The sequence below is a fragment of the Dermacentor andersoni genome, chromosome 5 (genome assembly GCF_023375885.2).
Source record: "Dermacentor andersoni chromosome 5, qqDerAnde1_hic_scaffold, whole genome shotgun sequence".
Lineage (NCBI taxonomy): Eukaryota > Metazoa > Arthropoda > Arachnida > Ixodida > Ixodidae > Dermacentor > Dermacentor andersoni.
The window spans coordinates 138651790-138663676 of record NC_092818.1 but is presented as its reverse complement, the minus strand read 5'-3'; the positions used below and the strand labels follow the sequence as shown (position 1 = coordinate 138663676).

Here is an 11887-nt window from a genome sequence, read left to right as displayed (position 1 = left end):
CAGCGCTACACATATTTGTACAAGGGTGAAGAACGCGAACCACAGCCAAGTTTACTTGAATTACGATTTCTACGCACTTAGCTAGCTCGACCTACGACTTGCTTCATCGCCCTGACGAAACGTGGATTGATTGATTGATTGATTGATTGATTGATTGATTGATTGATTGATTGATTGATTGATTGAAGTAATCCCAAGAGACAACAAAACGGCTATGTGAGACGCTGTTGTGAAGGGCTCCGAATTATTTTTGACGTAGGGCCTTTTTGCTTTCAGCTCCCGCTGGAGTGTGGTTACCGACACTATTTGTCGAATCCGCGACCTCTACAGCAGAACGTCATCGTCACTGAGTCACCACTGCCGGGTGCATTATCGGCCCAGTCCTGTCGACAGTGCCAAGGGGAAAGCTATTAGCTCTCGCTCTTCAAGGGCTACAGCCGATCATCATCCGGGCTTTCCTCAACCTGTCAAAGCCGACCAGGCCGGGTTTCGCTACTTCACCGCTATGCAAACAAAGTGGTTCTCAACCGTAACGAACGGAAACTCAGTTTCTAGGAATATGTTGATCCGAAGTGTACATTTGGAAAGCTTCCATGGGGGCCTCCTGGAAAGGCTATCGTTACAAGCACAAGCCGAACAGCGACCGCACCTCCCGTGCGTGTGAACGTCAGATAGCGTCAATAACGTTGCAACACCGTGCAGTACACACAAACTGCAGCGGGACCATGCGAGGGGGCTATGATAATCAGTCCGTGGTGCAAGCCAAAGCAGCGGTCACCGCATGTATGACTCAACATCGCCCCCCACCGAGCAATAAGCAATAATAACTCGACGGGCTGTTCCGAAGAAATTCACGCAGACGAGTGTATAGTGGACAGGGCGAACTGAAAGGAAAAAAAAAAGAAAGCCGAGAATTCAAACGAAAGCAGCGACAGCGTAATCGCGTCGCGCACCCACGTAACGCGTTCGCTTGACGTAAGCCGGCTCGGCATCCAATGGTGACAAGGCGTCGGCTACGTCGTCTTCGCGACAACCCATGTCGAATGGGGCACGCACTGCGAAGAAGGGACTATACGGAGGAGAGGAGGCGGGGGAGGGGGTGCAAGGCGGAAAGACGCGGCCCGTGAAATGGTCGCGAAGACCTTGGGCACCGGTGGAAGTATTGCCCTTTTCTCTAGTGTCACCTCCTCTCGCTAGGGGCTGGTCTTCGCCAGTACCCTTTCTCTCGTTCTCCTCGCTGCCCCGCGGAGACATTTTACTTCGCCAAAGGGCAGGCTTTCGTTCTTTCTTCTCCTCCGTGCTTAATATTCTTATTTCTATTGGGGCCCGTTTTTTTTTTTTGCCTCATAGACGCGGATAATTCTACTTTCTTTCCTTTCGTTATTCCTCTTTCTCTTCTTATTTTGTTGTCTTAGTGCCGGTAAGTTGGGTACCTCCTCTTGCCCGTACGGCAGCGTCTGGTTGGAAATGCACTGACGCAAGCGGAGGAGACGTGCGACGGTTTCAGCGTTGGAAAATCACGTCCTGCTGACAAGGTGCACAGCGACGAGTAGGCAATTCTTCAGAACGAGCGAACATTTATCGAGAGCGTCGAATAAAGGTCCTACCCGCGAGTGTTTTTCACTTCCATTTGGCTGTGTGCACCTAATCTAGACTAGCGAAGAAATCAATAATAATAATAATAATAAGAAAACAAAGAAGCACCTGCGAGTCGCAGGTACTTGAAAGCACAACACACTTGTCTGTGATAGTTTAGTGGTTTCATTCGACAGCATGTGTAGTAGGGAACGAAGCGGACAGTGAACGAGCAATTGCAGTGTTCGTACGAAGGCAAGCAAGTGTTTCATCACTTGTGGTTGGCCCTCGATCCGTTGGTAATTTATTGCCACGAACCTCGAATCGTACAAGGTGGAAAACGAGAGAAAAAAAAACGTCTCCAAGAACAAGCGTACTGCCCACTTTCTTCTGTTCCTCCGAGCAAGCCGATCAAGCGTTTGCCCGCGCAGCAAAATCTTTCGCCAGCCGAAACCGGCTTCACAGAGGACAACCGGCACGAGCGTACGTCCACTCCACGTCATCCGCCGGTTGTGGCTTCGTCTGAGGGCCGGTAGCCGGCTGTGTAGTACCTCGCCTGGCGCCTCTCCGCCAGCGTGCGTATACCTGGCGAAAGTGCAAGTGTGTTCGAGGCGGCGGAGGAGGGGGGTGAGACGAGTGAGAGTGGCTCTCGTTCGCCACCACGGAGGGGGCGGAGAGGGGGAGGGAGGGATTCGATGCCGAGGAGGGCCCTGTGGTGCATGGGGGGAGCCCGTTCCTTCTCGCACACAGCGCTGTTTACCCGATTCTCCCCCTGGAGACCTGTATATAAGAGCGCGGCAGCTCCCTGAGGAGACATCCACATCGAGCTCAGCCTTAGAGGAACTCACATACAACCAAATTCTATAGCAGTGCGCGACACTCTTCAATACTAAGTCAATATGAGGACCTTCGCCCTTTTCGCTGCGGTTTTCGCCTTCGGTAAGTGTTCTCTTTCTTTTTTTTACCCTTTGGATAATTACAGATAAATATTTTAATTATCAATTAGGGCAGCGGGGATAATTAGGTTACGAAAGTTAACCAATACTCACGTGGTTGACTTGGTTTACATCTGAAATGCTTTTCAAGGGGTGACGACTTCGAAGTTGGCCTATAGAGCTTCTACTGATGAGGAATGCGCGGATAAAAACAAGCTTGACGTTGCTTGATTGGGTTTAGTCTTTAAAGCAAAAGCTGGGTGTAGGAATTAGTTGACAAACGCTGGTAAGGCCTGCGGAGCTAGACTTGCAAGTGAACCATTGGATATGGCTGTGTTACTCAGCATCGTTATCAAATATCGAGACTTCGGCTTCGGAAGGACAAATGTTCAGACCTTCTGAGTGAGGTGGTGCATCGGTACTGTACATACAGTCATCTTAGGAATGACTCAAGTCATTCAAAGCAACTGCGGAACATTTCAGGCAGCGGTACCATGGCACATTGAGTTCTAAACGCGTGCGTTTCTAGTTATGCGTTAACTGTGTCGCAATCGGTGCATTGGCCTCGGTCTGTGGCTAGTCTTTCTTGTTCTTATACCACCGCGGGGTAAATAAGCTTAGCCAGCTTTTTTTCTTATCTTGAGCTCGAATCGGCAGCGTGATCAGCGGGATAACCATGGCACTTACGAAGTTGTGAGATAGCTTGCAATGTAAAGAGGGAAAGGAAGACCGCAAGAAAAGAAAGGAGAAATGCCTACAAGGTTAATCAGAAAGGCCCGCTGGTAAAAGCGGCACTGCAAGACAGACTTGGTGTCCTACGTTCTAAGTCCCGGGAGGGTTTCCTCCCTTCCTAATTGTGACATTTCCACGGAGAGAGCGAAGAAAGAAAGAGGAAACACAATCACCCAGAAGACAGTTTAAATGTCATGACAGGGGAAATAAGTTTAGCGAGAGGCGAGAAGTAGACGACATTGGGAGGGCAAAAGACGCCTCCGAAGGAGGACCGCTGCCTTGGAGAGCGGCGCTTACTTTATTATTTCATTTATCTCCCGTCTGCCGCTTTTTCTCGCGACCAGCCATGGAGTGCGCTGCCTGGCGAGTCGGGCACGTTGCTAGCAGGAGCGGCAAGCACCAGCCGGTGTCCCAGTAACCCCAAAGCAGCCCTCGCGAGAGGAGATCGCCTCGCCGCCCCCCTCTTCGCCGGGCACTTCTAAAGAACCCCCCTCTTTTTTGCCTTTGCTTTCCTTCGTCATCTCAGTAGCGCTCCAGTGAAGGGAGAAATAGATGCTCGCGAAAGTAAGCGGAACCTCGACACGGGCATGTGGCTCTCAGCGCGAGGCGGTCTGCTCCGCCGTCTTCTCCTCCTCTCGTGTCAGAAAGAACGAAAGAAAGTAAACGAAATCCAGGAATGTGTTCACTGCTCTTTCCCGTGTTAACCCGTTAGTGGCACCACAGAGATCGCGGGGATGACCAGCTCGTGCGCTCAAAGCCCTCGGATCCTTTCCCCGCCTTCTGGCAATGGATTCCAGGGTCAGGACACCTGTGTGATGCCGCGGTTAGCATGAAGCTTGCATCGCCTCGATGGAGTACTGTGGGAGCTATATAATTCGTTTCGCTGACATATAGTGCAAGAACCAATCGATGAGAGTGCAGTGCCGCCATTATCTCCATAGATGTGTAGGACGTGACATGTAGGACGTGAATGTTTCTTAGTCTCGAAAATAGACTCGGGTCACACACGACACAAAGATTGCGGCAACGATTTGTCGCGGCGTCCGGATTCTGATAAGCGGATGAAACTTTGTAGGCAGGAGAACGGAACGCCAAGTAAGGGTCTGCGTTGGTAGGGCGGATTTTGTATTATTATGCTCGTAGTCAGAATTACAATTCGGGGTATAAATGCGAGAGATGTCAGTGGGAATATGAAGACAGCATATGCGGCCAAGCCGATTCCTCTCGACGGTCACCAACCCGCCAGCGTTGTTCTGCGCCCATTCTATGGAAAAGCATTGCAGAACCAGGCGCCCTAACGTCCAGACACCGAGAGAAAAACAAGCACTGCGGGCCCTTTCACCGCGCTCGCCGTGACCTGACAATGAGCCATTTCGTGCTCCACGCAGATGCAAATCGCGCGCTCGTAGCATTGCCGATGAAGTCAATCCGCGGCGCGATACAACGCGTAGAACGCCCCGTCGACATAGACAGAAGGGCCGCGAAGCCGCCGACGGCTGCCGGCCTGCGCCGTTTCCAAAACACCTTGAACTCAAACTAACGGGACACGCAGTGAACGTGACTGTACTACCGATACAGGAGTTTTAGTCGCCGGGCAGTGTTGCAAGAACGGCGCCGATGCATGGGGGGCTCGTGTTGCAATGGAAGGTTTCGGCCTCCTCGCGTGGAGCGAGGACATGTCCCGCATGGCTACGGTAGCGGAAGGAGTGGCATAGCCCCCCCCCCCCCCCCCCCCCCCGTATACAGTAGAGCGAGAAAGTGACGTGATAGGATATATGTGCGGCCCTGCGCTATGCAGCGACTGACACGGGCTTCTTCCTTCTTGTCCGTCATAAAATAACACCTTGGCAGGCCTACAGGCTGTTTTGTCTACATTGTTTCGCAAAGTTAATACGGTCGCGAGCAGATTAAGTGTTAGCAATGGTAATCGAACTTTCAGAATCTACGAAGCTGACGCAAACACATGATGCGAATGCGGCGATGAAATGACAATCACGCTGGAGCGGCTCCGCAAAACTGAAAAATCTTCTTTTGAATATTCCGCCCACCTTTTTTTATTCTCACGCGATGCTTCACCAGCGTAAGAGAACGACCTGGAAATGTCATAAGCCCAGCTTACCATACGAGTTTAACTGCTGAAATATCATTCACGCGCAGATTTTTCGTAGCCAAGCGTAGAATTTTCTCGCAAAGTAGGTTGCCTAGCGTTGCTGGGGTTGCAGCGGACGCAGCAGGTACGGGACAGCGTGGCAGTTAGTTTTCAGGCGACCGGTTCGACTTCGCGCTGCAAGAAATGCACGACACGCGCTCCTTATCGCGAAGGACACGCCCTCCCGCATGGAACGCGAGGGTCTTCGGCAGGCAGCGCGCGTCGCAAGCAGGCGCCAGCGCGGTACATGTCGCACGCCTGCGCCAGCAGGTGCCGAGCGGGCTCGCTGCCCACATGCGCCTTTTTTCTCTATGTAGGCCGCCACACCGATGCTTATTTTTAGACAAAGGTCAGACTTCGGCAGAGAGGAAAAATCTTGAGCACGCCGGCCAGCATGCAACAGCAGCGCACGCTTTCGCCCATGAGTATGTGCGTGCGTGCGTGCGATCGAACCCGAACGACGGCGACGAAGAGACAGCGCTGCCGACAGATAATCCGCGCGCCGAGCGGGATAGACGACGGTTCTTGAAGGTCGCGCCGAAAAAAACGTCGCTGCCGCTTCCTCGGAACCACGCACGCAGCGCGAAAGCACGAGCTGCGGACCCGCGCAACTCCCCCTCAAACGAGGGGGAAATTGCAAAGACCATTAGACGCACCGAGACAGGCAAGCGTCCACGCCGTGAAGAAAGGGAAAATGCGGTCCGTGAGCCCCCTCGAACTCGACGACACAATCTTACCGCGGACAGGGACAAGCTTTGGAGCCGGTAGAAGCCGAGCGTGCGCCGTCGCGTTCAAAGGACCCTACGGAGAAGGGATGAGGAAGAAAATGCGTCGCGTCCCAAGCCAAACACGCGGAACTGAAATGCTCCTCCATCCTTTTTTTGTTTGTTGGGGGGGCACTTGTCGACGGAGCTTCTGCACGTGTCAGTGAGCCATCTTCTATGGTTCGAACTTTCGTCCGAGAGGTCTTTCTTTCTTTTTCAGTCGCTTTCCGCAACACTCAACAGTTTGACAACTCTCCGATGGTGTTGAGAATGCGGGTGTCGTTAGGAGGAAGGGGACGCGGACAGAAGGGGAGATGCAGGGTTAAGCAAAAGGAGTCGTCGCGATAGGCAAACATCCGCTGATGAGCCGTAGTCAGCCGAAGGAAAGTTGGGTAGGAGCGTTCGCCATTACCGCTAATCAGGAGTACGAAAGATCGCTGCAACCCCAAGCAGAAAGGGCGGGGTGGGGGGGGGGGGGGGGGGGGGGGCGGTAGAGCTAGAATCCTTTGTATGTTTTCTGCTACGACAGCTATGTAGACGCTTTCGGCTAAGCCGTTGCCGATTCATTCGAGTCTCAGATCGCACACAACAGGACTGACCACCACAGCGTCTAAATAAATGTGTCCAGGTGCTGTCTGTTCCTCTTGATCTCAAACAAGGTACCTTATAAGTAGATTCGGGTGATCGCGTGAAAGGGCAGGCTAGCTGCTGTATCAGAGAGTAACTCTAGCACTACAAGCTATTCTGTTTTATTCGCAATGAGCTACAGTTTCATGCGGGAAGAATACACTCGGCATTGCTTGCACTCTTGTAATGCACATTAACGGAAAAAATCATTTCTCCAACCTGTGGTCTCGAACGACGGGTTGCCGAGGGCCCTCCGAGCCCACAGCCTTTGCCGACCGCTCACGTTCTCTTGTCCTTCTGTCACGCAGCCGCCTACCAGGTGAACGGAGAGGCCTGCAACTGCCACCTGCGCGAGCTGGATCTCTGCGCGGCGACGCTGCTGCTCTTCAACCAGAACCCATCCGGAGTGGCCACCACCGATGCCGAGGTCGACAAGCAGTGCGGCTTCCTCAAGGAGTCCCAGGACTGCTTCAGGAACTTCACCACTCGCTGCGCCACTCCCCTGCAGAGGGAACTGATCGGTTTCGTCGCTGAGGGATCCCAGGAGCTCTTCAAGCAGTTCTGTACCAAGGGAACCGAAGTCAGGACCAGTAAGTACAATACCTCGCCGTTCTGCAACAGGCTCGGCGCGTTAACTACGCTGCGCATTCATCGCGTGCTAAGAGGGATCCCCTGTAACAGGTTCCGACAATGTTGGCTACCACGAAATAATCTCGGAAGGCTCTTCCCTCCACCGACAAATCGCCGGTGCTACGCGTTATTAGACTAACACGCAATATCGTGCATTCAATATACGCCTTTCAGCAGGAAAATCGCATCGTCACGTGTCACGCTACCGCGTGACAATTGCCAGCGGTTATAAACGTTAATATAGCATATTTAGAACTGTCCTTGCAAATATTTAGAGCTTACTTTATGGCAGGCCTTGCTTTCAAAAGTCGTTTCTTCCTCATATTTACGCACTGCTCACTTTTCCTTAGTCGTTAAAAGGAGGAAACAAAACGATCGTTTTTTTTTTTCGCCAGGAAGCACAGTTTGTAGTCGAGACCGCCAACCGTGCAAGAGCCGTTTCGTTTCCTTGTTGTTGGCTCGCCCCATTGTTTATGTGTTTTCGTGAACGAGCCGTTTCTACACGGTCAAAAGTCACCAATGCGTGACATAACACATGACGGCGGCCAACCGAGGAGGTTTGCTTAGTAGGTGCGCCCCAACTTTCTCAGCTATGAACTGCGCTGTCTCTGTAAGCTAGCAAATTCGTTAAGGAGATGTTGACTTCCAGCACTAGCTTTTTACTTCAGATGACTAGTCTTGAAGGGCCATCATAAAGGTTGCATGTTTTCCGTGTGATGCCTAACATAAGTAAACGAAAATATAGCGAACCAAATGCGCCCTCCCTTATGAGTATGAACTGCTCTGTTATATTATATAACGTGTCACGTGATATAATATTGTTCTAAACAGTCAAAGCAAGAATAACGTTTGTTCAGCGGCATGTGAATAATTAACCACTAAATATAGGATAAGTTGACTGCTAATGACGAATGAGATCTGAACCGATTTTCTTTCGTTCTTTTTTCTGCAGACTACCTGAAGCACGCTCCTTGCCTTGGCCAGACCCTGCCAGACCAGAAGAAGTGTCTTACCGACATCCAGGCTGGACTCGAGAAGGTGTCCACTGTCGCTTTCAACGACCGTGTCCCCGCTGCCTGCTGGTACGTTACCGGTTATCGCTAGCACATAGGTTATAAATCCATGTGTGAATATCAACACCTTCGAGCATTTACAGTCTCGATCTAGCCTACTAACATAATCACAATGATGTAATTTGCTTCAAACCTCCCTAAAGTGCGCGATCTTTGTGGAAGAATCTCAAGCAACCGTACATTGATCATTGGCAAGGGCAGATGATGCATACGGTTGTCGGTATCCACACATTATGATCGACAGTTGCATTACCGCGTGCTAGTTCTAACATCACCAATCGTTTATGGCAGCTTCCAGTAGTCAAGCGGCATTTCGATTTCAGCGCGAAAACAAACTCTTTTTTTTTTTTTTGCACAAGGATCACGCACCCAGGAGGTGAACATGATAATCGAATCTCGTACTTCCCATGTCGCTCGATCCAATCTCTGATTTTAAATCTTCGCATGATCTCACATCATTATTAAGCTCCTGTCGTGTCGCAAACCACGCGTACAGCTAACGTCCGGTCATTCATTCATTCACTTCTGTTTCTTGTTTTCGCAGCATGTACAACCGCTACCAGGGCTGCACCCGCAAGGCCGTCGCCAGCAAGTGCGGTGAGGAGGCCATCGAGTTCGGTGAGATCCTCGTCAAGATGGCCGCTTCCGACCTCCCCAACGTTGTGTGCACCTCCTACGGCGAGAGCAACGCCAGGTGCAACTCCCTGCTGCCACCCCCCGGCACCAAGCCCTCCGGAAAGCCCACCAGTGTGCTCTCCCGTCTCTTCTCCGCCTACCTGGGCAACTAGACGGACTGCTGGCAGCAGTGCTGCTCGGCCCTTCTGAAGCTTCCCCTAAGATCGGATGCTCGCGCCCTCCTCTTCCTCCTTCTCATCCGAAGCGACCGCCGAAGCCTAACGGACTCTGACTGTGGTCGTGCTCTTGTTTAGTCTTTTTTTTTTTTTTCTGCTCTGCCCACTTCTCGCAAACCTTCTCGGACGGCCGGTGCGGAACCTGCAGGACTGCCGCCCGGCCCGACTTGGCAGCATCTCCCGACCGGCACTTTTCTTCCCCTCTGTCGCGCTCACCCCGTCTTTTCGTACGAGGACGAAAAAAAAGCAAAACAGATACACACAGAGAGAAAGGCGAACACACACGAACACTCACGCTTGTCAGCGATATTAGGGCGCTTCAGAAGAGGTGTTCCTGTAAAATGGCATTTAGTATATTATTAGCGACTGGGAGTAGATGACCCTAGCGCAAGATATAAAAAAAAATATACAGAAAGACGACTGTAAAAAAATACACATAAGGACGTGGTTGAATAGCAAGTTTATTTTGTTTTTTCGACTTGTCTTGCCAACTGCGCGATCTCAAAAGAGAGAGAGAGAAAAAAAAGCACATAGGTGTTGACGTCACGCAGTCCTTAGAGTACGAAACAAAAGGAAAGAAGTTCAAGACGCAAGTCTTCAAGCGCATGGCCTCTTCGTCGTGGTGAACAGTGTGTGCCTTGTACAAAGGCTCGACTCGTGCTCCTACTCTGTAGGGTTTTGCGTGAATAAAATTCCTAATGTTATTACTGTTTTCCAAGCCTGGCTGTCATTGTCCATGTTCGTCAACCTTTTCTGGGGGGGGGGGGGGGGGGGGGGGGAATTGCGAGTTGATAGAGCTTCGCTCTCCTTGCAAGGAAGCATCTTAAATCACAAAAGCTGCCTAGTGCAGCTTTAATCCCTGAAAACATTCCAGCGCTTCTGAAATCTGCATGCTTCGTTGGCTCTGTCGAGGTTGACCTTTACGGTGCCGGTAGACTTCAACAGCTGTTCGCTTCAAAGGTCGATGAATACTGGTGTATGGCGCGAGTACTGCAATTTTCATGGAATGTGACCCGCTTTCTGACATGGGCATTGTCTCGGTGTCATGAAATCATGTGCTTCGGGCTTATTTATAGTCTGTTATCAACAACGCGCACTGCTGGGCTACTACTTTTACAATTCGTATCGTGCTAACAAGGACGACACCAACAGCGATGATAGGACAAGCGTGAATCTTGTCCCTTTCACTATAATGCCCTCCTTAGCGCGAAACAAATTGTAAATTGTAGTCTTGAATCTCGTAAGCACAGAATATGCGCGCACACGTGTTCTGTGTTCTTGTTCAGGGTCTCCAGCTGCAGCGAGTGGTTTGCTGGGAAATCAAAGGCGGTAACAGAAAGCATGCCTCGGGACTGATGAGAGATTATAGGCGCGCGAACACCTTCTATGGCTGCTTATAACCTCTGTTACAGCAGCTGAATATTGCCTTAATTGCGCAACGCTATATCTGCAGACACCACAGTTCCGATATCCCCTGGACAGCTGTACCTGTACTGCCAGGCTGTGGACACATGTAGATGTGGAATACATGAAGAGTGCTGGCTAATGCGAGTATCAAGGAAAGTGGGTGGCAGGGAGTTTTAGGGAACGCAATTACGAACGTAAGTAGGTGCTGGTGATTGTGAGTGGATGCGGGGTATGAGTGGGTGCCGGTGTGAATGAAAGCGAGCATGAAAGCTTACGTTTGTCGAGTGCCTGCTGACGCGAGTAGGAGCGTGAGTGAGTGCCGATGAATGTGAGTAGGCAGGAAGGTGAGTGAGTATATAGCCAGAAAAACATATTGGTGAGTGACCGTGAGCTACATATGGAAACGTTCTAGCACATACCATCATTGATGCAGCCACGTGGCGGCTTCGAGTGCGTTGACGCCAGTGCACATGTCCTCGAAGTTAAGCAGTGGAGGGTTTGGTCTGTCTATACATGACCACCATGCATGAACACGGGGTGCAGATTATCATCACCATCACGTTTTATTCTCACCAGCAGCTATACCAGGTGAAAAAGGGAGGACCGGAATAAAAAGGCGAAAATATTCTTCTTGACCAAGCTCCGGTCTCCCAGACAACTGCGGGAAGGCTGGTGCATTGTTACAGAAATGCATAAAGTGCTGACGTAAAGGTTTTACAACACAGGTACATTTGTATACTTTCATATTTTTGAGATAGACTCTGACTGAAAAGCTAATATAAGTAACGCTTATTGTACACTACGGTGTCTTACCTAACTTGGTATTATTTCAACACAACTGCAAATTGCCTAAATAAAAATGCACAAAAAATGCTTAAAAATTTAGATTCACATAAAAGGTATAATAAAGGCAAGTCGCAATCGAGAAACCTATTTTTGAGAAGCACACTCAAATAGCTGCGTTCACTTGATAAGGCAGGTTAAGCAAGGTCTGCCTAGGCCACACTGACCCCGCGAGAGGACCTCCACCTCGGCCGTGCAGGAGGGTCCTCAGGGCATTGCCGCAACCCCGAAGTCAAGGAGAGCGATGACACCCCTTTGCAGCACCGATGATGCAACGCCAACCCTACCTCACGCCCCGGAG

The 11887-nt window shown here is 50.8% G+C and overlaps 1 protein-coding gene across 1 annotated transcript; it reads left to right on the top strand.

The window, feature by feature from the left end:
- The first annotated feature begins 2382 nt into the window (after positions 1 to 2382).
- On the top strand, positions 2383 to 10054 carry LOC126531251 (uncharacterized). Its single transcript, XM_050178700.3, has 4 exons — positions 2383 to 2514; positions 7091 to 7372; positions 8365 to 8494; positions 9030 to 10054. Exons 1-4 carry the CDS (start codon positions 2475 to 2477, stop codon positions 9271 to 9273), a joined length of 696 nt encoding a protein of 231 aa, XP_050034657.1. The 5' UTR covers positions 2383 to 2474; the 3' UTR covers positions 9274 to 10054.
- The last annotated feature ends 1833 nt before the right edge of the window (positions 10055 to 11887 follow it).